The following is a 24597-nucleotide window of genomic DNA, read 5'->3' as shown; positions in this document are numbered from 1 at the left end:
AATACACAGAGAGAAAAAAGAAAACTGAATGATTAGGTTAAAGTTGAAGGTAAAATAAAGGTAAAATAAAGACCAAACCTAAAGCCAACATGATGGCCAAAAGATATTGGTGTGATATAACAGTATAGACACACAAGACATGAACAATAAGACTTGTAAGGAAACATCCAATACAGTTAAATTTTGATCAATCACAGAATTACAGTTGAAATTGTCATTGATGGTTCATCAACCATAATCTTGAAAAGATAATATTGAGACAATTTTGATGGACACAAGATGAAATAAACTTTGAAAAAAAGCGTACCATTAAAAGATCCAAAGGTTGAACTAAGAATACATTCGTTGATTCAATCACTTGAAACAGTTGAGCCTGAAAGTTACAGAGAAAATGATAATATCATAATTTGACCGTTAAATTAATATTTCTCATAATCTCTTTTTATTCAATAAACCGTCTGCAAAAGGTTGCTAAGGGTTTCAAAAAAAACTAATCTGTCATTATCAAAACAAATGTAGAAAGACTAAAAGAAAGAGTTTCTCACTATCTGGTCCAAGAAGATAAAGAGGGAAAATAAAACAAAGGGTAACTGACTAATTCAAAGAGTAAAGAAGAAGAGACTGCGATGAATAAAATACCGATTTGTTGCTGTATAATAGCACTGGTGGTGCTAGTAGTAAGAAACTCTTTCTTTTCTCTTTCCAAGTTAAATAATTATCAATTTTTTTAAATTGATTAAATTGGTCAATTTTGATTAAAAAAAGAATGAGAAAAGAAAGTGTTTCTTACTACTAGCACCACCAGTGCTATTATACAGCAACAAATTGTATTTGTATTTATCGCATACTCTTCTTCTTTACTCTTTGGACTAATTACTTCATGTGTCAAAGATCGTCTGATTCAAAGACAGCCATTTCTGGTTACGCTTTGTGTTGCCATTTTATATAACCCATTTAGTCTCTTCAACTTATAGTTTATTATTCAAATTAATTTAATTTCTCTGCCTATTATTATTAATCAAGTGCGACAGTATTTTATGGTTGTCTTTCAAGTTGGAATTAAATTGACAAATGAAGAAAAATCAGTGTCAAGAGAGGTAAGTAGGCCTTAAGAGTGCAACTCGTGTAATCTATTGAGACTGTTAATTATATCAAGGTGACTGTTCATTGAAATGAAGGAATACTTGACAACAATTAATAAATTATTTGTTGCATCTTTTTTTAGGTACACTTGTAAAGATATTTTGTGTATTAAAGATATTGTAATGTTGGCCACATGAGACCCAATAAAGTCAAGCAAATCGGATTGTCATCATGATCATTACAAATGGTCAACTAGTGTTTATCAAGTAACTTGTAAGAGAAACTCTTGAAGGGATGAAAAGAAAAATGGATTACATTTAGATTGACAATTAAGTAAAGAGTGGGTGAGTCAAAACAATGGTAGAAATGTTCACATTCATGATATTAATCTCTTCCTTTCTCTTGGAATTTCATGCATTTTTTTTTCTTTCTTTCTTCTCTTTATTCACAGTCATTTCATCACACCATCTAACGAGATTTATCTTCAATTCAAACACTTGATTATGTTCATCGATCCTTATTCCTGTCAATCGAACTATTTAGGTTAATATGCATTCAATGGCAAGTAGGATCAACTCAAACTCATCGTGTTAATGTGAATGAATGAACTTGAACAATACAGATTTACCTAAAGATGTGTGTTACCATGGAGGCAGCAATGTTAAATAATTGTTATTGACTTTTACTGCTATTACTACATTGAAAGTTCAATCAAGCTGCTATTGTAGAAGTGTACACTTTATGTTCAACCTTTTCATTTAAATTTGAACATGATCTTCTATCGTCTCTTGAGAATTTTTTTGGACATTAGTGATCACAATTGAACACAGCTATGGCAAAAAAGTAATAATACGTTTTGTTTATTACCCTGACTTTAACTGTTGCTATTACAAGGTTCAATGGAGTTTCCAACAATGAAACCTCATGAAAAACATTTCAACAGTTCAAAACTTACTGGTCATTGTAGGCAAGATATCTTCAAATTGGTTTACCTTTATACTTATCGATTTAAGGCAGGCTGAATTAAAAAATGACTTGGAAATAGAGTGTTGTATATGAAAGTTCAAAGTCTTCCCTCCAATAGTGATGACATCAATTTGTTTTCGGTGAGTTTTCATTTTTGTCCCATGAATTAGAATCAAGGTTCCAGTTTTCTTGCATGACAAGAAACAAACAAAAAATACTTCTTTCATTACTTCCCTGTATCTTGCCATCAATCTTATAATATAATTGGACTTTCTCTTTTCACAGATTACTTAGAATAAAATACAAATCAATATAAATTGCTGCTGTATACAGCCATAAGACGAGTTGGAATATCCATATTAAAAAACAAAATCCAGGTATATCTTCATTCCTCCCTTTCATCCCTTCCTTCCTACCTTTTTACATTTATCTTATATCATTTATCCTTCACATATTAGATTCAGAACTATTTTATTTGGAGTGTGTTTTCCCTTTCGCTTCTGATGCTCACCTAAGTAAACGTAAAATCTTCGGAAGAATTGTTCAGTTGAACTAACAATTCTCCTTTCATCCATTCTTCTCTTCCTTGACGATTCCCCACATCATCTGTTTCATCTCAACATAAATATAATCAATGGCCATGTATCAACTGTTTTCCTGTTTTCAAATTTGATTAACTTTTTTTCAACGTCAATGATGGAAAGATTTGATTTTGGATTTTTGACCTTTCTTAAAATCACATCCAGATGAATTCAGTGCTTGGTTTAAAATAGATTCACCAGTTGATACATTTATGATTTCAAGCCTCAAATTGTTGAATCAAGATAAATAACTTTACCAGAGCCTCTACCAGAAATTTCACCAAATCAATCAACTATAAGTCAATTAGAATGGAAAAAATCCCTTCAAAGTTGCAATGATTCATTTCGAAGATTCAATATTCATTTTAAAGCTGCTGAACTTCAGAATAATCTCTGGTTGATTGTTAAAGGTTAACCCAAAATTAATTTTGTAATCTCATTGGGATTTAGGAACCAATATTTGCTCAGCAAACTTTTCTATCTAATTAACTTTTGATAATCAACCGAATAACTTGATTGAAACGTTCAGACATTCTAAGCAATTAATGAATAGATGTTCACTTTAATCCAGCGCAATCCAAAATTAAGATTAAGCCAAATGAATGAAAACAAATTTCCATTAATCCCGATGTGTTAAATTAATTATCTGGATTGAACAATTTTAATTTTCACTAAATCTAATTGCCTTCATGGTAATGGTAAAATCAAATGTTATAAACACTGACATTAGTGGACTCTGAGTGTCACAAACATTACCTCTCACAGTGCTATCAATGTAAAATGATTGACCACAAACTATAATTCAATTTCATTATTACCTTGACAGATTTGATTTGAGATCATTTTGTGCAAACAAAATCGTTGAGAATCTTGACAATTTCAAAGAAAACATTTTGAAATGAATTAGGTGAAATCATTAGATAAATGATGAAAATTAATGGTAAAATACAGAGATGTGATCTGACTTGATAATGAAATTATAATCTTATCTCAACCATTTTCCCTGTCTTCGATAGCAATAATATTAAATTATTGTCTTCACAATATAAATAGTAGCTTTAAGAGTTTTATCAAACCATTGATTAGTTTATAAACTAATCGAAGCTATCAACTGTTCAACAGATTCTTAACCTTTGATATAAAATGTTAAGTTGATTTTCTGTCTCAATTTCACCCTCGATTGTTTCAACTTTTCTGTTCATTTCTTTTCATTTCGCATTTTGCATTTTACCTTGAATTAAATATTCTCATCAGAACTTGAAGTAAAATCTTTTTTTTATGTTGCTTTCCCTGCACATCTAATTAGACTTAATCATTAGCTAAATTGACTGAGTAAAAAGCTGAGGTTAAGGTTGATTGTTGAAGAAAGACTGTAATATAGTCAAGATGTAACAATCAAAGGAATAATGATTTTCATTCACAATCTGATTGTGAGATGGAAACAGCATGAAAAGTGCTGAACAACAAATGAAATCATTGCTTATTTAGCCTCTTATTATTGTTGCTTTTTTCAACTGAAAAAAGGCAATCAAAAAGATTAAACCAACAAGTTTACAATTTACATTAAATTACTGTTGAAGTATGAATTGCAAGATTCAACTGAAAGAAAAAGTTAATCAAGGTAAAATGAAATCAGCATATAAATTGATTCATTTGGAATTAACAATAGTTTAATTAAAAGCAAGACTTAATTGGTGATTGTCTATAAAAAAGTTAACTTATTCAAAACTGTTTCTTAAAATTTATTTTCATTTATCTTCAGATGCAACCCAATATACTCAATGATCGTCTAAAGTAAACCAGAGAGTTGATACAGCTAAATCATCACTGTCACATCGTTGGAAAATTAAACTGAGATTAAATCAATTGAAAGCCCTGAAAGTTTCCATGGACGCAGCAGGATAAAGATGGACATGGAAACCTACGAATAATATCCAATATCAAAGATCCGATGCATGACTCGATAAAGGCCAATATTTGATGAACACAAAACTCTTGGCCTTTTCCGTCTAAACTGTCCGTTAAAAAGTTGAACTACAAATGGCTGAATAGCTTCGTTAATTGAAGATCATAAACTCTTCAATTACCCAAGTCATTATTCAAAATTAATGTTTAAAGGAGTCCAGGAGTCTACGAGTTTAACAGTTTTAGGATTTTTCTTGTAAATTCAACCAAAAGATACTTAAAGACCCAAAGATCAAATTAGTTTTTCTGGATTTTCAGCCTGTTTGGTGATTTTTTCATATTACATCAATATTTCTCAAAACAATGAGGATAATCAACCATAATGGACGAGCATTCAGCACAAAATTGAGCATTGTTTTGATAGTTTGTCCATTAGTTTATGAAAGGCTTAACATTTGAAATGAAATGTTTATTAAAACCATTGATTTGGTTAATTTAATGGTAATCGAGTTAATCTGCTCTATCAAGGCGTCATCTGACTTCATTGAAATGCTTAATGAAACAAAAGAAAATTGAAATGAAATTTAATAAACATTTGAATTTACTCTTTTCTTGATAACTTAAAGCACTTTCATTACTTTAAATGGCTTCACTTTCAATTTTAATTAACCAACTATTAAAAAGCTCAAGTTAATCTATTGAAAGTTAACATTTTCACCTAAAAAGTCAATTTAATAACCATCATTATCAATCTCTTTAAAGCAATATTAAATTCAATTTCATTAAATTATTTTTCGGTTAGCTTTTTTTGGTATTATTTGAAGAGCTTCATCAAGAGCAACAACAGTTATTAAATGTAAACACTTTCTTAATCAACTTTCACCAATCAAGATATTATTTATGGTTAATCATTGAGGCGAAATGATTGAGTTCATTCAATCATAACAATGTTCTTGTTCAACTTGAATGTTAAACACTTGAAAATTTAATTGTTCATTTTGATAATAAATTATCCAATTTCAATTTTCTTTTCATGAGAAAATTTTCTCCCTTTTCTTCACATATTACAACCAGAGTTACAATCAAAATCAATAAAGCTTGAATGTAAAAGGTAAAACCTAAAAGGATTGAAACAGTGGAAAGGGTTTATTTAACTTAATTATTTCATCATTTCATGATAATAATGATTATTATGCTAATAACAATGACAAGTCCCAGGGAGAGGAGAAGGTTGAAATTAACTTTAATCAACATTCCCAGTTTACTCACAGTATCAAGATTGATAGCGCATTTAATAACTATTATTACCATTATCATGATTACAACTGTAACAATTTTCAAAGGTTGACAAAGTTGCACTTTAACCAGTTTTTATTGATTCCCTAACCAGAACCAGAAAACCATTTCAAAAGGCAGATTCAAATATCAATGTTTAAACCCAAGTCTAAATGATTTTCACTTGTAAAAACCAGAAAAACCAATTTTAAAAAACAATTGACAAGCGAAACAAAATTTTACCCAAAAATCATTTTCTTCAACTCTTAACCTAAATCCAACCCAAACCTTACCCAAGTCACTAGTAAATCATGATAATCAACTAATCAAGCTCATCATTTAATAAAACATGAACTGTTAAATTATTAAAGAAGGCAAAAAAGGATAAAAATTGAATCACTTTTCCAGAAAATTTTCTGGTTACACTTTAGGTATCATAAGAAGGCAACCGATTATCATTGGTTTTATTTTCACTTTTTGTTTATTCCTTGCCAATGTCTAGACCAAAGAGTCGCTGGTTTAAATGGTTGAACCAGTTTTTTAAGGGAATGCTCAGCAAATTGTCTTAAACTACAATCTAGTTGATCACAAATATCGTTCACTAAATGCTTATCAAGGGAGTAATAATGATAATAACCATTCTTATCATTACACGAATCCCTTGTCTTTGCTTTATGAATTTAGTCTCCTGCAGTTGCTTGTTTTTGTTTCCCATCTTAAAAGCCTTCACTTTGAATGACAAAAGCCTTTTGTTTGGCTTCATCAAGTTAACAAAAATTTACTCAGCTAACCTTTTCATGCTTATTATTATTTTCATAATCATTGGCATCATCATTCTCATCATATTATCATCATCATCTGTATAAATCATGTATTTATTAACTTCTTTTTTTTATATATACTTACTCTTGAAGGTAGACATGATAATGATGCAAACCGAATTCATTATGGAAATAAATATCTCGCCTTCTTCTTGAATATCTTGAATATGATACTTGATTTAGTTGAAATTGTGTGCCATTCTAATCACCTGGGATTAACCCAGAATTGGCCAGAATAATTTGTTCCATGACAGCTTCAATATTCTTCATCAATTCTCGGTGAATTGTTATTAAATTATGAAAAGATTGATCGATTCATTTTCAACCAATTTTCCTCCTTCACTAAGAATCATTTCAAAGTTAATTTCCTATTATTTTCAATGGAAATAATTTGAACCAGAAAATGTTAAAAGCATTTCAAGAGAAACCGTAAAATGGATCGAGAAAAACACTGTTAATGGTTTCAATTGATGTCAAATGTTAGCCATTTTCATCTTTCAATTCTTGCTCATGAATTGTTGAATTTTTAAATTTTGTATTCATAATGATTCAGATTCTCAATGGGATTACAGTTTCAAGATTTCCTTTCAACCCAACTTGACAAGAAACTGTTTCAAGTCAATTGGTTTGAATGTCTTTTTAAAAAAAGTCAAACCTAATTGGACTGGGATTTTAATTTACAGCTTGTAAGGTTAAATGTAACAATTAACCATTTTCAATGAATTTCAATTGAAACATTGTTAATTTGCAAGTTAATTGAAGAAATAAGCAAAAAAAGAGTTTACCCTTTACATTGGTGAATAAGTAAATTACAAAGATAAGTTCAAGTTTACTGAAAGTCAATTCAATAATGCCATTTTCAGGGTGAAAAGAGTAACATTTGTCAACATGCTTTCCTTGCCTTCAACTATTTAGCAGCTTATTTAACAATCATTTATGACTGTCAAGTGAAATTATGTTTGAAAGTTGAACAAAAAGAAACATTTCAATCAAATATTAACATGAAAAAGAAACGGGAAAATGGGTGAAAAAAAGGTAAAGATTTGATTCAATAAACAAATTGAGTTTTCATTCATTAAATTAACTCTGACTGTTTTGATTAAAAGAAATGTCAACAATAATAAATAGACTAAAATTGCTTCTTTTTTACTTTGGGTTCATTTGTCTATCAAAACCAGAAATGAATATTTCTTTGGAAACGCAATATTAAGAAAATGATTTCCTTTAAATTTTGTTTAAATTTAACCCAAAAAATCAACATTACCTTTCCATTTTGTATCAATCCAGTTGAATTTACATCGATCCATATTATCATTTTTATCATTATAATGTAATGGAAACAATTCTGGTTTCTATGGTAATTTAGGTAGATTAGTCAACCATAGATCATGATGATGAGTGTAATTTTTGTTGATTTTTTTTCTTCTTCTCATTATGTATATTTACCCAAAGTAACCAGAAAATTTTCACCAGATTAAAAACTGGTTGTAAAAGGTGTAAAAAAGTGGGTTCAAGTTTGCATAATTATCCTAGAAAAGGTTGAATCGTTAATGTTTTTTTTATTTACCCAACTTTTAAAATCATTTTTGCTCTTTCCAAATGAACCATTTTACCCAATTTACATTGATATTTTACTCAATCATTTAACAGTTCATTTGTGAGTTTATTTGTGATTCAAATTTACATTTTATTCTGGTTTTCACTCTCAACTTTTTAGGTTAAGAAAACCCAATTTTTGGTTTCTTTACCACTTTGACTTAATGATAACAGTTTGTCATTTATTGGTAACAATTAAAAGTCATCATTAATCTTCATCAGTATCTTTTGCATTTACGAGTTGAAATGGTTAAGTTTATCAATATTCATACAGTTTTTCCCATCAATCTTGAAGATGAATATAAAAAGCTGGTAAAACTGATTAAATTGATAAACTATGAAAGTTAAAAAGAGTTCACCTTTCATCAAGAGTAATGACGAAGGAAGAAAGAAAATTGAATTTTGCCAGAAATTATCTGAGAAATCATTTAATTTTGATGTAAATGAGTTTGTGATTTGTATCATAATGATTAATGAGAAGCAAAAACAAATATAAATGTAAATGTTTACTTATTGATGCAAGGGAAGGAAAGGTGTTTGGCTTACCTTGTGTTATGAATGAGATGAGCAAAGTGATGATATGCTTAAATCAATGTTGAACTTGCACTGATCAATTGATTATCCAAATGATTGTAAAAATAATTACTGAAATTAGGTAAATCCAAGGGAAGATGAAACACAAGAATCTTGTTTCTTGTGTTTGTCACTGGTTACAAGAGTTGCTTGTAAAATTGGCTAAACATGATCCCATTGATTATTATCGGTAAATTGTTGATTCAGTTTACTTGGTAATAATTGTTGTCTCTGGTTGTTTGTTGTTGAAAGTTACACTTGAAATCTTTTTATTGTTTCCTATTTATGCTCATTCTACTACATGGTACACTGGATGATGATAAAGTTAGACTGGGAGTTGTAAAGGTAGACGGAAAAATATAAGTAAAATAAAAGCAACGCAAAGCTAAATAAATATAGCAAAAACAGAACAACAAATAACTGTTAAACTTGAGTTTTACTCCCAGCTTTTGGCTCATATTGAGAGCACAACTAAGACAGAGTGAGTTGAAGGGAATGATGATAATGATGAAGAAGGAAAAGAAGAAGAAGAAGAATGAAGATAGAAATGAATGATTCGACGCAAATCATGGAACGATATTTTCATTTTCATCTCACACTTTTTTTTGGGTTAACTGTTTGTTACTTTGTTAACTATTATTCTGCCAACTTTTACCAACGGTTAATGTTTGGAAACACGTTTTGAAGCCTTTAAACATTATCAAGATATTTCATCGATTCAACCATTTCTCAGTGTTTATCAATTTTATTTTCTTGTTCATCATGTTTTTAACCTTCAATTGGATTGCCTTGATTCACTTTGAAAAGGTTAATCGTTTGTCTGAAGAGGAAAATGAGAGAATCTTGAATTTCACTTTTTTACTTTTACCTTTTTCTCAGTGAAAACATTTGTACTTAAACAATGCTATTGATGATACCCAAATCTAACGGGGAAAACGGTATTACCGGGTCAAATTAGAAGACATTCATTTTTGATTTATTCACGAGTTGGTGGTTGCTTGGTCTAGTTTTAATGACAAAAATATAAATTAGTATTTGGTTGACATTTCATTGATTTAAAAGAGCATTAAAGTAAAGGGTAACTTGGGTTATAAGTAGCAATGCCACAAGTATTGTTTCCTCTCAATATTCGTCCGTAACCTTTTTCGCCCCAATCTTCACCCCAACTGTTCTTGATGATCCAATAAGGAGTTCCGTTTTCAGTTCCATAGCCGACTATTGGAACCGCGTGTGAAACTTCATCTTTACGGCAATCAGGATTATTATAAATTCCTCCTCTGTTGAAAGAGATCAATAATGGTTGTAGATCAAATTTGTGAGAACAAACAAACCAAAAAACATTAGTCAACTTACTTGTAAAACTTGAAATCGTCCAGAGTTGCGTCAATATATCCAGCGACAACACGCTCAGCAACAGCATCACGAAGGGCATTCTCGTTGTACCTCCGAATGAATATGTAATCAGATATTTTAATCCTATCACATTCAGAGTTGACTTTACAAGTCTTTTGAGCAAAAGGGTCATCATGTGATTCATATGGGTAACACTCGTCTAGACGTAATCCTTTACTCATCGCATAATCGTAACCGGTACTTATAATCCCTGCAGAACAGCCTTTTGATTCAGGAGAACAGTCCAGTATATCTTGTACTGAAAGATCAACCAATTTACCGGTTGCTTGGGCATAGGCTGCTTCGATTACTGCTGCATCAGTAAAGGCCCAACAAACTGGACAACTACCTTGACTTTTAACTCGAGTCAAGATACCTTTTGATCTCCAATCAACTGATTCTGGAGCTTTAAAATACGATTTATGATGAATTTCAAAATCTAATGAAAGTGGTTCCACTTCTAGCTCAGGCATTTTCATTTCATTGACTGTCTTTGATTTTCAAATTTAGATAAATTAAAAGTCAATAAATTATAATAAACAATGATATCTATGAATAAATATTGAAATAATACTTTACCAAATCAGCAAACTTAGTGATTCCCAATTGATAACTGTGTTCACCTCGAATGGCCTTTTCATTGTGAAGTTTAATTTTCTTCAAATTTTCATTGAAAATATTCTTTCGATAATTTTCTTCCTCGGAATTGAGATAAGCTTTCCCATAAGTTTCCTATCAAAGATGGTTTAATCATAATCAATCTTCTTGAATATTAATAGTTACTCACCTTAAACAGTGTCCATTCCTTGTCGGTCAAAATAACACTTGATGTTGCAAAAGTGAAAAGAGTTACAATAATTAAAAACTGATACATTTTGTGCTCAGCAAAAAGATACTTCGGCATTTCACTATTGCTCACAAGCCTTTTGCAACGGTATTTATAATGGAACTACTCAGAAGCTTTGATGAATTGCAATCTAGATTTTTGGCGTTTTCTAATCAATCTGAGAGTGGGAATCACAAGATGAAACATTTAATCATTTAAATCTTTCCCAATTATGTTTCTAATATGCCCTGCATGCCTAATATGGTGATCTTCAAAATATAACCTTTTCTGATTCTTGCATGAGTGCTGGAGTGTGTGAAAGACTCAATTCTGTTTTCATGATAAATAGAGATATGTCATTTTTCTATGTAATTCAATTACAATTAATACACTTGTCCTTAAATCATTTGTTAATATTATTCAACAAATGGGACGTTCATTTAAACTAGAAATGGCAAGTTATTATTGAAGCTTTTGTTTAGATATGGTGCTGGACAAAATTTTTCGTACACCTCTTGATTTGTCTGTTATGAATTTAATATAATGATAAATTATTTTTCAACTATGAATAATGATTTTTAAAGATATAAAATTTGAAAATAACAACAAAAATTATTTGAAAAAAAACTTTAAAAAAAATATGAACAAAATAACAAAATATGACTAAAGATAAATGGACAGAATTATTCGTACAATAGACCAATGACTATCTTCTTGATCTCTGATTGGAAATTTTTGTGCAGTTAATGATTTCCCCTTTTAGCTCGATCACTTTCACTAGTCTTGAGCTCATTCCTGCAATCAAAGAAGATGTAGTTTCAATTCTTTCTTGGTTGAGCTTTTTTGCTGCTTCTTTGATTCCTTCCCACAGTTCATCAGTGTTTTGGTAAGGAGGACGATCGTAAACTATGTCTACAAGCATCTTCCAAACATTTTCAACTGGATTCAAGTCAGGTGACTTGGATGGCCAACTCAACAAAGCAGGTACATGTGATGATAACCAGTCAGTTGAATGCTTGCATTTATGGATACTTGCATTATCCTGTTGGAAATAGTATCTTCTTCGTCCAAAATGCTTTCGAAAAATAGGAAGTGCATTCGTTTCAAGAAAATCAGTGTAATACTGACCATTGATCCTGCCTATCATTCGAAAAACATGAACAATACCGTTAGGCAACAGCATTGCCCAAACCATGACTGATCCACCGCCCATCTGCCGCATTTCTCTACCTGAATCATCATTCTCGCTCATCCAACTCATCCAAGAATCTGGCCCGTCGAGATTAAATTTCTTTTCATCCGAGAAAACCGTCTTTTTCCATTCGAAGCAATCTGAAAGCCACTTCTTAGCCATGTTAACTCTGTCATCTTTGTGCTGTTCTGGATTCTTTTTGGATTCTTTTTATATTTTAAACCTAACGCTGACAATGACCTTCTTACTGTCCGGTTTGAGCATTCCAAGTCACAATTTGTCTTTACTTTTGCAGCATTCACCTTTTCTCCTCTTCCTTTAAGTCTGTTCACCTCTCTTTTAATTTTGTTGACATCTCTTGGGGCTAGTATTTTTGGACGACCAACATCTTGTTTTGACCTCTCATAATCGTTTTTAATCATGTATTGTACTGTACTTGATGTTAATTTAAATTTCCTAGCAGTTCCTCTCAAATTCTCAGTTTCTTCGTACTCTGCTCGAACTAGGGCTATCAACTCTTTTGAATGCATACTGTATCGATGTAAAACCATCAGAATGTTAGTATCCAGATAATATAGCTTAAAAAATTACTTACTTGGTATAGTTGCAAAGATATTCGTCAAAAAGTCCAGTGTACGAAAAATTATGGCCAGCAGAATCGAGGCAGGAAACAGTAGTACCCGAAATGGAGGAATTATGAAACTATTTCATCAATTAATTACTTCGATCGACACCAAATAATACACTTACTACGTTTACAAGTTCAAATTAATCAAAAAAGTTCACAAAAAAGCAGAAAAACTAGTGTACGAAAAATTTTGTCCAGCACTATACGTTTCATTATTCAAATGTTATCATTTATTTATCACAATGATTTGTTACTGTTGAAACAAATAAGAAATATGGTGATTCAATTGATATCAACTTTATTATAAAGTTATCTGATCTTCAAATTGAACAATAAGTAACATTATATCAGGCAACTAATCTTTACACTGATAAATTGTTACGAAGTTTGTTTAGCATTGAGTTAGTAGATTTGACCAAATATGATTGCTTCCATTGGTAAACTCAGCTATTCTGTTTTCTGGTTTTGTTGCAGTCGAGGCAACCTATGCTCAAGCAACCGATCTACCGTGATGCACTGGACTTTGCTTATAACTAACAATGCTGTTCGTGGGACCATTTACCTGATGTTTCAATGGATAAAAGAATACATTGAATTACCCACTCGAACTACATGATGATGTTTCCCAGAAAGTTTGCCGAGTCAACTCTGAATTCGTATACATGAAAATTTGATATCGAAAACTAAACTTTTAGTGTCTGATGACCTTTACCTGCAGATGACAACATTCGATTCTAATGGTAAGTCGATAACTAATGTCTTATTAGTAATGAGCTATCTAATATTTTGACGAAAAATAAAACCGCAGCCCTCAAAGATGAATCCAAGACAATCGAGTTTTATAGTATAGCTTGGTAATTGTTCAAAAAAGTGATCAATTGTTGGCTGTTGCAGCGAAGGAGTTTGATGTATTGTTATTGACTTGTTAGTCTTTTCTGTTAGCAAATGTAAACGGAGGTTTATCACTAACAACCTGTTACTTACAACTTTTTAGTCACTTTGAGCCGTTTAGTTTGTCCAGTTATCAGAATTCACCTTTGAGGATCAATCGAAGATGCGATAACTGTGTTACTTTGAAAATGTCTTTATTGTAAAACTAGTCTTGGACTATTCGGATCTTGACTGACAATATCAAATTAATGTGAATGTAATTTCAGGTATGTTTGAGCTTTGAATAGCTTTAAGAGATAAGGTTAAAAGTGATCAAGTCTTATAGAGTAATAAAGTCTAAAAACCTTCTCAACATGGCTGAGTGAGGCTGACAAATTAAACTTTTGAATGAGATTTTTAAACAATCAATGGACAAAAAGAGGCCACACAAAACGGCCTTATTCAGGTAAATCTAACTCTAATTATAATAATTGTATCGGGTGTCAAACTAAAACAACGCATAAATCAACGTTCAACTAACCTCAGGTTTAGGAGCCCATAACTTGACAGTTTTTTCAATTCCGCTAGTAGCAAGAAGACAATCGGTAGGATGAGGCTGTAAACAGTTAACTACGGCCTCATCTGCTTTTAAGACACGCACGATGTTAGTCGTTTTGCGATCCCAAATAAATATATTACCATCGTCAGAGCCCGCAACAACATATTTAAAATTTTGAAGGGAAAATTAATGAATGCAATAAAACTTTTCATTCAAATTATCGATCGATGGTATACTAATAAATAAATAGTAGAAATAAATAATTTAGATTTTTGATTTCAACGATCAAACAAACCTTCCAAAGAAATTTGCTTCTTTTATGTCAGTTGTTGTGTTACAATGGCCGCAAAAGCGTTGCTTGAAATCGGCTGCTCTTGCTCTCCAAGTGATCTCTTTTTCATTGAGATTAGGTAATCTTGAATTGAATGATAAATTTCTCGGGGCTGATGATGAAGATGAAGATGATGACGAGACAAAAGCTGTCACTGCAGCTTCTTCTGCATCATCAAGTTCAGAGGCACTTAAACACTCTCCTTTGGATGATGTGGAAGCTTCTTCACGTTCTTTTAATCTCTCCAAGCAATCTTTGATTTGTTTCTCCAATTCTGAACATGATTGATCTTTAGCTTCTTCTGGGAATGTTGCTTTGAACTTTTCAAAACACTCATGAGCTTCTTTATATCTTTTTAACTCACTTAAACAACGAGCCATGCGAAAATGAGCTCTAAAATAGCCTTTATCTAGCTCAAGAGCTTTGTAACAATCTCTTAAAGCTGCATAAACATCACCATCCCAACCTCGCTTCATTAAAGCAATTGCTCTGTTACCATGAAAAACAGCCGCATTTGGACAATGGACGATTGCTTTATTATAAAGCCAAACAGCATTGATATAGTCTCCCTTATCGAATCGCTCATTAGCTTGTTCCTTCATTAGTTGGACTTTAGGTGGAAGTAATTGCTTAACCCCATAAACGCTATAATATTTAAGATTAGATGGCCGATGGAAGCCATTTTTGGTTTTAGCTGTGGGTTGGTTCTTCGTTCCATTGGTTTTTCCGTTGTATTCACAAGTACCATTGGTTGAATTTTTATTAGATGTTGAGCTAGTTTTTTTAGAAGAGACTGTCGTTTGAGTTGATGATGGAAGATAGTAACTGTGTAATGTCTGAACTTTGTTTATGTCATAAAGGTATATCTGTTCACTACCGAGATTGGCCAGAAGTTCATTCCCTTTAGAATTGAATGATACATATGTACACGTTACAGCCGGCTTTTTCTTTGAATGTAGATGACCAGCGATAAAGTATTGGACACAATTATGAGGTAAATTTGATGGTGGAGGGACCCATGAGGGGTCGTCATTTTCTTGCTGTTGATTTGCCGCTCGCCCAAAGCTTGACATAAGGAAACTAATTGAGCTAGATGGTGGATGCTATAAAGTTAATTGAACAAATATTAGACTCGATATATTTTGCATATTGTTTCTAATTACCTTTGCTTGAGTTAAGGAGATCATTCTTCTGTCATAAAGGCGGATATAAGGGTCATTAGCACCAATTGCTAACAAATGTGGTTGTACTGGATTAATTGATATACATTTGACTTCTGCAGATGGACTAATGTGACTTGTTAGCTGCTGATACGCACTTTTACAAAAGTTACAGGGTTTTCTATCGAAAATTTCAGGCCTTATATAAACTCTATAATAAATAATTTTGAAATGCCATGATTTTGTTTATAGAGTGGAAATTCAGTCTTTTGTCTTTAGCGAAGCTTAAAATTGAGCTCTATTCTATCGCAAAAATTTTAAGCCTACTAAATTTATCAAGTTTCGAGTCTGAACTCTTAATCCTAAGTCAAAGTTTTGGCATTCATTCCTCGACCTAAACTTGAAGGTACTAGAAAAATGAAATTAATTTGAATATAATAAACTTTAAGTCAGAGAGAATAAATGGTTTAACATGAAATGGCAATTGAAAGCGTAACCAGAAATGGATGCATTTAAATGTGACAATCGAATCATATTGTTGAGGTTTACTAAATTGGCAACGGTTTGGCCTTTTCTGTTGGCAAATATGAACAACGGTCCGTTTGATAGTTGCTTTGAACGAGTTTCGCCTTTAACGGGGAAATAGTATTACCAGTGCAAATCAGAAGGCATTTATTTTTGATTTATTCAGAAGTTGGTTATTGTTTGGTTTCATTTTATTGACAAAAATATAAATTAGTATTTGATTGAAATTCATTGATTTAAGACGAGCATCAGATTCTTGGGTAACTCGAGCTATATAAAGCAATGCCACAAGTATTGTTTCCTCTCAATATTCGCCCGTAACCGTTTTCGCCCCAATTTTCGCCCCAACTGTTCTTGATGATCCAATAAGGAGTTCCGTTTTCAGTTCCATAGCCAACTATTGGAACCAAGTGTGTAATTTTATCCTTACGGCAATCAGGATTACTATAAATTCCTCCTCTGTTGATAAAAGCGAATAATGGTTGTAGATTGAATTTTTAACCGAAAAAACATTAGTCAACTTACTTGTAAAACTTGAAATCGTGCAGACTTGCGTAAATATATCCAGCGACAACATGCTCAGCAACAGCATCACGGAGAGCATTCTCGTTGCCCTTTGGAATGAATACAAAATCTTTTATTTTAATTCTGCCACATCCAGAGTTGACTTTACAAGCCTTTTGACCAAAACTGTCATCATGTGATTCGTATGAGTAGCACTCGTCTAGACGTAATCCTTTACTCATTGCATATTGATAACCAGTACTTACATATCCTGGAGTACAGCCTTTGGATTTAGGAGCACAGTCCAATATATCTTGTACTGAAAGATTAACCAGTACACCCTTTGCTTGAGCATACAGGGTATTTACTATGTTTATGAACAAATTAGAATAAGCGCCTAATGAAGGGGTTAATTTTTTTGATAAAAAAAGGTAACCATATCTATTGTTTATGCTTTAGGCTATCTATTAATGTAAATTAAAAATTAAAATTAAGAATCATGGCTAAATTAATTAGCGAAATCGTTGCAGGTAAGATTTTAGCTCTTTTAGCTAAAAATTATTCATATTCAGTCAGAAAAAACGTTTAATGTCCGAAAATATCAGTTTTTTCTCTGGATTTATATTAAATGTGGTCAATCGTAACGGAAAAACTCGAAAGTGCAAAAATAATCAAAAAAATTCGAGTAAAAACGATATCGACTAAAAAGGAGTGAACGATAGATTTCAAAGTTGAGCAAAATTTTGACGTGGCGACTTGCTCAAAAATCGACTCATAAATGGCCTTGTGAGTAATTGATTCATGAAATTTTAGGCTCAAAAAAATTCTCAAGAATAATGGAAGTCATATTGAAAAGAAAAAAAATATTCATTAAGAGTGTTATCTGAAAAAACTGATTAAATTTGTTCATAAACATAGTAAATGCCCTGTAGGCTGCTTCGATGGTTGCTGCGCCAGTAAATGCCCAACAAGATGGACATTTACCTTGATTTTTAACTCCAGTCAAGATACCTTTTGATCTCCAATCAACTGATTCTGGAGCTTTGAAATACGATTTATGATGAAATTTGAAATCTATTGGTTGGGGCTCTACTTCCAGCTCAGGCATTTCCATTTCATCGATTGTCTTTAATTTGCAAATTTAAATAAAATAAAAGTTAATAAATTATACTGATCAATCAATGAATAAATATTGAGATACTTTACCAAATCAGCAAACTTTGTGATTCCCAATTGATAACTGTGTTCACCTTGAATGGCTTTTTCATTGTGGAGTTTTATTTTCTTCAAATTTTCATTGAAAATATTCTTTCGATAATTTTCTTCCTCGGGATTGAGATAATTTTTGCCATGAGTTTCCTGTTATACAACGATACATAATGATGTTTAATCACAATCAATCTTCTTGAATATTAATAGTTACTCACCTTAAACAGTGTCCATTCCTTGTCGGCCAAAATAACACTTGATGTTGCAAAAGTGAAAAGAGTTACAATAACTAAAAACTGATACATTTTGTGCTGGGCAATAAGATACTTGAGCGTTTCACTATTGCTCGCAAGCCTTTTGTAACAATATTTATACTAAGCTGTAATAGAACTACTCAGATGCTTTTATTTTCAACCAACATTTTTGGCGTTTTCTTATCAATCTGAGGGGGTAATCACAAGATGAAATATTTAATCATATTTTAATTCTTCAACAATAATGTTTCAATATATCCATGAAAAATAAAGTCTGGTGATGAGCAAAATATTATCGTTTGTTTTTCTTGTCGTATTACTGGAATGTGTGCAAGACTGTTTTCTTGGTAATAAATAGGACTATGTCATTTTTCTGTGTAAATTCAGTGACAATTAATACACTAGTTCTTAAATTATTTGTTAATATTATTCAATAAATGGAATTTTCATTTCAACTCGAAATGTAAAGTTATCATTGACGTTATTGTTAAGATACGTTTCGTTAGAAAAATGTTATCATTCATTTATTGCAAGTAAATCATCGTTGAAACAAATAAGAATCATGGTGTTTCAATTGATATAAACTTGATTATAAAGTTATCTGATCTTGAAACTGAACAATAAGTAGCATTATTTTACTGATGTCGTATTTGTAGGATTGAGTTTGTAGATTTGACCAAATATTATGATTGCTTCCATTCGTAAACTCAGCTCTTACTTTTTCTGGTGTTGTGGCAGTTGAAGCAACCTATGCTCAAGCAATCGGTCAATCGCTCGGTCTACCGTGATTCATTGGACTGTGCTCATAGCCAACAAAGATGTTCGTAAGATCATTTAGATGATGTTTTCGATAATGCAATGGATAAAGAAATCACTCGAATAACGTAATGATGGTTCCCAAAAAGTTGGCCAAGTCAACTCTGAATTCGTATGAATGTAATTTATTAATAAATATCGAAACTTTTAGTGTCTGATGAGCTTAACCTGACGTAGCTGGTGTCGCAGTTTTTATGGATGAAGATGACGACATTCTATTCTAATGGTAAGTCGATGAATACGCTTAATGTGTTGGTATTAATTTAGCTTTTCTGTTAACAAATGTGAATGTTTCGTTTAATATGTTTCGTTCACTATGAGCAGGTTTAGCTTGTTCAAAAGAATTCAATTGTTAACTCAATCGAAGATGTAATTACTGTGTTTCTAATTTGAAAATGTTTTCATTATAAAAACAGTCTTCGCCTAATTAGATTATTCATTTGTTTCAAAAGTTGAACCAACCAAATGGTACTCTAGTTGATCTAGAAAACAAATTGTTTTCAAAACCTAATTATTTCATTTTTTCTCGATTCCAAACAATAGATGAATCGTCTATTTCATACAAAAACAATCAGAATTAGCAAAACAAACGATTGTTCCTCCTTTTGTTTTGTAGTTAAATGTAAAATATAAGTTTACAAGCGAGTAACCAGGATAATTAAACAACCTAAATGAATCCAAGTTTTCAAGATTTATTGTTCAAGCTGCCTCTATTTACCCAAATTTGTAAATGCAATGGTTAAGAGACAAGAAAAGGACCAGCATTAGAATGAGAAACTGGTCAAAACTGATATTGAAAAAGATTGGACATGACTAAAGGTTTCCTGAGAAATACTAAAAGTTAATACCCTAAAATCTGCCAACATGAGTAATAAAATGCTCTAACTTTTTTCTATAGTCTTGAATGATCTGAGACTTACTGATCTTTCATGGCGCATGAAAAATCACTACTAATTGATCAAATAATAATGATTGCGAGCACTATCGTTCTCTAAATATTGAGACTCAAAGTTTTTAGGTTAATGGCCAAAAACAAGAGAACTATTGACAAATTGAAAAAAGTATTTGGTTCATGATATGCAGCAACAACTTTTATCGAAGTTTCAACTTTCTAACTTTGATAGTCACAGAAAGCGGTCGAGTTAACTGATATGCAACTAATCTGTTGTACAGAGACGGAGAATTTTATTTCTCAAAATGGATTCATATTCTGATTGGCCATCAAAGAAATGAGTTTCATGATAAAATCTGTTTGCACGATTGCACAAAAGGCGATCAAAGATTCGACTTTGACTTCGATTCTCTGGAAAACCGTTTATACGAGAAACTTTTTAATGTCACTAATAGACTCAGTTTTTATGCACCTACAAACCCACAAAATTCCTATTATGCTCTCAAATCGAAAGGCAAAGTTTTTAATGAGTTTTGAATTGATTTATGTAATTTCACATTGAGTTGGTGATTGTTTGATCTTATTTTATTGGCAAAAATATAACTTACAAATTAGCATTTGATTGAGATTTTTACTGATTTCAGAGCATTAAAGTAACGGGTAACTTGAGCTATAAGTAGCAATGCCACAAGTATTGTTTCCTCTCAATACTCGGCCATAACCGTTTTCGCCCCAATGTTCACCCCAACTGTTCTTGATGATCCAATAAGGAGTTCCGTTTTCAGTTCCATAGCCAACTATTGGAACCAAGTGTGTAATTTTATCTTTAGGGCAATTAGGACCAGTATAAATTCCTCCTCTGTTAGTAAAAGTCGAGATTGAATGCAAATTAAACTTGAGAACAAGCACAATTAGTAAACTTACTTGTAAAACTTGAAATCTTCAAGTTCTGAGTAAATATATCCCGTGACAACATGCTTAGCTACAGCATCACGAAGGGCATTTTCGTCTCGACTCCGAACATACATAATATCTGATATTTTAATCCTGTCACATTCAGATTTGACTCGGCAAACCTTTCTGGAAAGGTCATCATGTGATTCGTATGGGTAACAATCGTCTAGATATATTCCTTTATCCTTTGCATAATAGTAAACGGTATTTACATATCCTGGTTCACAGCCTTTGGAGTCAGGAGCACAGTCCAGAATATCTTCAACTGAAAGATTAACCAATTTACCGGTTTTTTGAGCATAGGCTGCTTCGATTGTTGCTGCACCAGTAAATGCCCAACAAGATGGACATGCACCTTGATCTTTAATTCCAGTCAAGACACCTTTTGATCTCCAATCAAATGATTCTGGAGCTTTAAAATACGATTTATGATGAAATTTAACATTTAATGGTTGTGGTTCCACTTCTAGCTCAGGCATTGTCATTTCTTCGATTGTCTTTAATTTTCAAGTTTAAATAAATTCAAAGTTAATAAATTACACTCATCAATCAATGTATGAATAAACTTTGAAATACTTTACCAAATCAGCAAACTTTGTGATTCCCAATTGATAGCTGTGTTCACCTCGAATGGCCTTTTCATTGTGAAGTTTAATTTTCTTCAAATTTTCATTGAAAATATTCTTTCGATAATTTTCTTCCTCTAGACTGGGATAATTTTTGCCATAAGTTGCCTGTTAAACAACGATACATAATGATGGTTTAATCGTCTTAAATATTAATACATTTATGTAGTTACTTACCTTAAACAGTGTCCATTCCTTGTCGGCCAAAATAACACTTGATGTTGCAAAAGTGAAAAGAGTTACAATAACTAAAAACTGATACATTTTTGACAATAAATGGTTCAATACTTTAACGTTCACAAGCCTACTGTAACATGATTTGCAACGATATTTATAATGGAACACCTCAGAATCTGTGATAAATTGCAATCAAGATTTTAGGTGTTTTCGGATCAATCTGAGGGCGGGAATCACAAGATGAAATATTAATCATCTTCTCAATGTTTACTGATAATCTTTCAATAATGTTCATGAAAAATAAAGTCTAATGATAGTCAAACTATAACCTTTTCTGAATTCTGTTGAAATTGATTAGTAAATAAAGCAAAGTTCAATTCTTTACGATTCCAACTAAAAACATTATCATTTTCCTCTGTAAATCCAGTGCAAACATTTAGTCCCTGAATTTGTAATATTACTCAATAAATGGATGTTTCCTGTAAACTCAAAATTTTGTCTATTAAAGCTTTTGTTGAGTTATTATTGACGTTATTGTTTAGATACGTTTCATTGTAAAAATGCTATCATTTATTTATCACAAATAAATCATTATTGAAACAAATAAGAACTGTGGCGTTTCAGTTGATACCAATTTTATTATAAGGTTATCTGCTCTTGAAATTGAACAATAAGTAACATTATTTTATCAGATGATATTCAGATGATTTTCACACTGATAAATTGATCGTATGATGTGTAACTGGAGTCTATGGGTAAGAACTAATATGATTGCTTACATTGGTACACTCGTCCCTTTTACTTTCTTGTGCTGTGGAAATCGAGGTATCCTATGATCAAGCAACTGGTCACTTGGTTGGTCTACCTTGATGCACTGACTTTTAACCAAGGCTGTTCGTGGGAACATTTAGATGATGTTTTCGATTATGCAATGGATAATGTCGAGTTATCCACTCGAACAACATTATGAATAATGTTTCCCAAAAAGTTTTCAGAGTCAACTCTGAATTCGCATGAATTAAAGTCTAATAACAAAAACTAAACTTTCAGTGTCTGACAAGCTGAAGTGGCTTGTGTTTAAGTTTTCTACATGCAAGTAACGACTTTCGTTTGTAGGAGTTAATATCTAATGAGTTATCTTCTATTAATGGATTATTTTGACGAAAAAATGTAATTGCAGCCTCAGATACATGGCTTAGTAACAGTACAAAAGTGATCGAAGTTTAACTTTGAACGCTTTCTTGTCGAAAATAGTAGATCGTAAAAATTTTGCACAGAGTGACTCAATTTGTGAGCCTTACGAAAGTTTTAGTCTCTACTCTTAATCCGCAGTCAAAGTTTTCGCATTCACTCCTCAACCTCAACTTGAAGATTTATGAAAACGACTAAACGAAATAAAGGCATGAGATTCCAAGAGAAAGGAAGAGATTGTCAGCATTCTGTTTCTGTGTTTTGTGAAACTTGATGGATTAAGGAAACCTGGAAACTGGAGAAGAAAAGTATCCTGTCTACTTATTTGGAGTAATTTATTTAAATGGAATCTGATGAGAAAGGTTGAAAGCTCAAGAATTTGGACCAAATGGCCATTATGTTTTCATTTGAGCCAGTGGAGGAGGTCAACCTTGATTACAAGTGAATCAATAGAATCGATTGTTTTATGTTTCTCATCTTTGTTAACAAATAGAACAACCATTTTCACCATTTCATTAAACTCATCAACAATTAGAAGGATATTTTTGAAATCCATCATCCCTAGGATAACGTTAAAAAGAGATCACTTGTGGCCAATTTAACCGAGGTACTCTCGTTACCTCAAATAATTTGAGGTGATGATGATGTACGCTCAGTCATTCAACCGAACTGGTGATCTTGATAATAGAGTGATCCTCAACGTTGGAGGTATACGATTTGAAACATACCGAACAACGTTACGTAAAATACCAGCCACTCGACTGTCCCGATTGACTGAACAACTAGCAAATTATGATCCAATTTTAAATGAATATTTCTTCGATATTCTTCTGTTGAGTTATGAAAATAGTCTTGCCCTTCCTGTCAACACCATTTTTCAGTTCTTAGTCCATTTGAACAAAAATTTTCTCCTAGATTTCACATTTGTTCATGTATTCAGACGAAAGTTGAAGTGAATCGTTCAAAACAATTCGTATACCAGGTCATGCAAGTGAAAACAATTTGTAAAATCACCATCGAAACTTGCCAGCTCCAAGCCAATCATTGACACTAATTAACTTTGCAAGAAATTTTCATTTTCATTATTAATGCGAATCAATATTAACCAGTTCTTTATTATCTTGCTAATTGAGTAAATTATTCATTAACCTTAGAGTATTTAATATTGATTAATATTTAAGACACTCAATATGCATTGTTTTTAATGTTTTCAAGCAACATTAACTATTAGAAAGATGATCAAAACCAATAGCTAACTATGGTTACAAATGATTGTATAATTGAAACTTTTATAAATGCTTCAACAGGCTTTGATTTTGACTCAATCATTTGTATACCAAATTGACTGTCAATGTCCTTAAATAATTACCTTGTCTAGTTAATTGTAAAGACTCTTCTTCATAAACATCTTTGATCGGACTAGAATGACTCTCTTAGGTTGCTAATTTAATGATTGCTGGCCTCAAATATTTGCTTAGATCATCAGAAAAACATCGATGAAAATTATGCAGATGATGAATATCTGGGTGGTGTAGATGTTAAGGAGGAAACTCAAAAAGACCTACATCATGTTGGTACTAATAATTCAGTGAATTATTTACCCGGAAATTGCAAATATCCATGTCTCCGGACTTTCTGAGATTTCTTGTCCAAACCAGATCCAATTAAGCAGTATTTTTGTGTTTCTGTGT

The 24597-nt window shown here is 31.8% G+C and overlaps 5 protein-coding genes and 1 long non-coding RNA gene across 9 annotated transcripts in view; 1 reads left to right on the top strand and 5 right to left on the bottom strand.

The window, feature by feature from the left end:
- Positions 1–9265, bottom strand: part of LOC107367738 (potassium voltage-gated channel protein Shaw) — a 28142-nt gene extending 18877 nt beyond the window's left edge. The window contains exon 1 of one of the 3 annotated variants that reach the window (XM_089269718.1): positions 8774–9265. The gene's annotated coding sequence lies outside the window, so the exon portion shown is untranslated. Of the gene's footprint in view, positions 1–78; positions 598–8773 lie in introns of those variants that run through there. The other 2 variants (XM_089269714.1, XM_089269715.1) reach the window with 2 other exon arrangements.
- On the top strand, positions 881–5154 carry LOC107367739 (uncharacterized). Of its 2 annotated transcripts, XR_001569963.3 has the most exons (6): positions 881–1097; positions 1226–1427; positions 1535–2189; positions 2335–2426; positions 2508–3040; positions 4393–5154. It is a non-coding gene; the product is annotated as an uncharacterized LOC107367739 (long non-coding RNA). The 2 variants fall into 2 exon arrangements; XR_001569962.3 differs by lacking the exon at positions 4393–5154 and having other exon boundaries at positions 2508–3678.
- A 526-nt stretch (positions 9266–9791) lies between the features above and the next one.
- Positions 9792–11138, bottom strand: LOC107367624 (cathepsin K). Its single transcript, XM_025162004.2, has 4 exons — positions 10980–11138; positions 10772–10924; positions 10154–10683; positions 9792–10077 (listed from the first exon to the last, which is right to left on the bottom strand). The coding sequence occupies exons 1-4, from the start codon at positions 11094–11096 to the stop codon at positions 9867–9869; spliced, it is 1011 nt and encodes a 336-aa protein (XP_025017772.2). The 5' UTR covers positions 11097–11138; the 3' UTR covers positions 9792–9866.
- Positions 11139–14190: 3052 nt separating this feature from the next.
- LOC112539452 (WD and tetratricopeptide repeats protein 1-like) lies at positions 14191–16292 on the bottom strand. Its single transcript, XM_089270351.1, has 4 exons — positions 16231–16292; positions 15762–15969; positions 14563–15701; positions 14191–14445 (listed from the first exon to the last, which is right to left on the bottom strand). The coding sequence occupies exons 1-4, from the start codon at positions 16290–16292 to the stop codon at positions 14241–14243; spliced, it is 1614 nt and encodes a 537-aa protein (XP_089126477.1). The 3' UTR covers positions 14191–14240.
- A 120-nt stretch (positions 16293–16412) lies between these two features.
- On the bottom strand, positions 16413–18390 carry LOC112538500 (cathepsin K). The gene is made up of 5 exons (XM_025162003.2): positions 18215–18390; positions 17994–18146; positions 17719–17913; positions 16809–17143; positions 16413–16742 (listed from the first exon to the last, which is right to left on the bottom strand). The coding sequence occupies exons 1-5, from the start codon at positions 18299–18301 to the stop codon at positions 16532–16534; spliced, it is 981 nt and encodes a 326-aa protein (XP_025017771.2). The 5' UTR covers positions 18302–18390; the 3' UTR covers positions 16413–16531.
- Positions 18391–20521: 2131 nt separating this feature from the next.
- On the bottom strand, positions 20522–21835 carry LOC107367758 (cathepsin K). Its single transcript, XM_015935512.3, has 4 exons — positions 21716–21835; positions 21494–21646; positions 20883–21409; positions 20522–20817 (listed from the first exon to the last, which is right to left on the bottom strand). Exons 1-4 carry the CDS (start codon positions 21800–21802, stop codon positions 20607–20609), a joined length of 978 nt encoding a protein of 325 aa, XP_015790998.2. The 5' UTR covers positions 21803–21835; the 3' UTR covers positions 20522–20606.
- Positions 21836–24597: the final 2762 nt, after the last annotated feature.

Source organism: Tetranychus urticae, chromosome 1, assembly GCF_039701765.1.
Source record: "Tetranychus urticae isolate SD_2017Ah chromosome 1, NJAU_TeUrti_SD_1.0, whole genome shotgun sequence".
In the NCBI taxonomy this organism is placed as follows: domain Eukaryota; kingdom Metazoa; phylum Arthropoda; class Arachnida; order Trombidiformes; family Tetranychidae; genus Tetranychus; species Tetranychus urticae.
Note: the sequence above shows the minus strand (reverse complement) of the source record. Positions and strands in the feature narration are given on the sequence as shown.

What these genes read in the sequence shown, in the direction of transcription:
- LOC107367624 (XM_025162004.2), bottom strand. Translation starts at nt 11,096, where the DNA reads ATGCCGAAGTATCTTTTTGCTGAGCACAAAATGTATCAGTTTTTAATT. An exon ending in AGGAATGGACACTGTTTAAG is followed by an intron (nt 10,925 to 10,979) that starts GTGAGTAACTAT and finishes CATCTTTGATAG; the next exon opens with GAAACTTATGGGAAAGCTTA. An exon ending in GACGATTTCAAGTTTTACAA is followed by an intron (nt 10,078 to 10,153) that starts GTAAGTTGACTA and finishes CTCTTTCAACAG; the next exon opens with AGGAGGAATTTATAATAATC.
- LOC112539452 (XM_089270351.1), bottom strand. Translation starts at nt 16,292, where the DNA reads ATGATTCGATTGTCACATTTAAATGCATCCATTTCTGGTTACGCTTTC. An exon ending in GCTTTCAATTGCCATTTCAT is followed by an intron (nt 15,970 to 16,230) that starts GTTAAACCATTT and finishes TATTTATTATAG; the next exon opens with AGTTTATATAAGGCCTGAAA. An exon ending in GAAGCAAATTTCTTTGGAAG is followed by an intron (nt 14,446 to 14,562) that starts GTTTGTTTGATC and finishes TTAATTTTCCCT; the next exon opens with TCAAAATTTTAAATATGTTG.
- LOC112538500 (XM_025162003.2), bottom strand. Translation starts at nt 18,301, where the DNA reads ATGTATCAGTTTTTAGTTATTGTAACTCTTTTCACTTTTGCAACATCA. An exon ending in CAGCAACCATCGAAGCAGCC is followed by an intron (nt 17,144 to 17,718) that starts TACAGGGCATTT and finishes GTAAATACCCTG; the next exon opens with TATGCTCAAGCAAAGGGTGT. An exon ending in CACGATTTCAAGTTTTACAA is followed by an intron (nt 16,743 to 16,808) that starts GTAAGTTGACTA and finishes TTTTATCAACAG; the next exon opens with AGGAGGAATTTATAGTAATC.
- LOC107367758 (XM_015935512.3), bottom strand. Translation starts at nt 21,802, where the DNA reads ATGTATCAGTTTTTAGTTATTGTAACTCTTTTCACTTTTGCAACATCA. An exon ending in AGGAATGGACACTGTTTAAG is followed by an intron (nt 21,647 to 21,715) that starts GTAAGTAACTAC and finishes GTTGTTTAACAG; the next exon opens with GCAACTTATGGCAAAAATTA. An exon ending in TCACAAAGTTTGCTGATTTG is followed by an intron (nt 21,410 to 21,493) that starts GTAAAGTATTTC and finishes TGAAAATTAAAG; the next exon opens with ACAATCGAAGAAATGACAAT.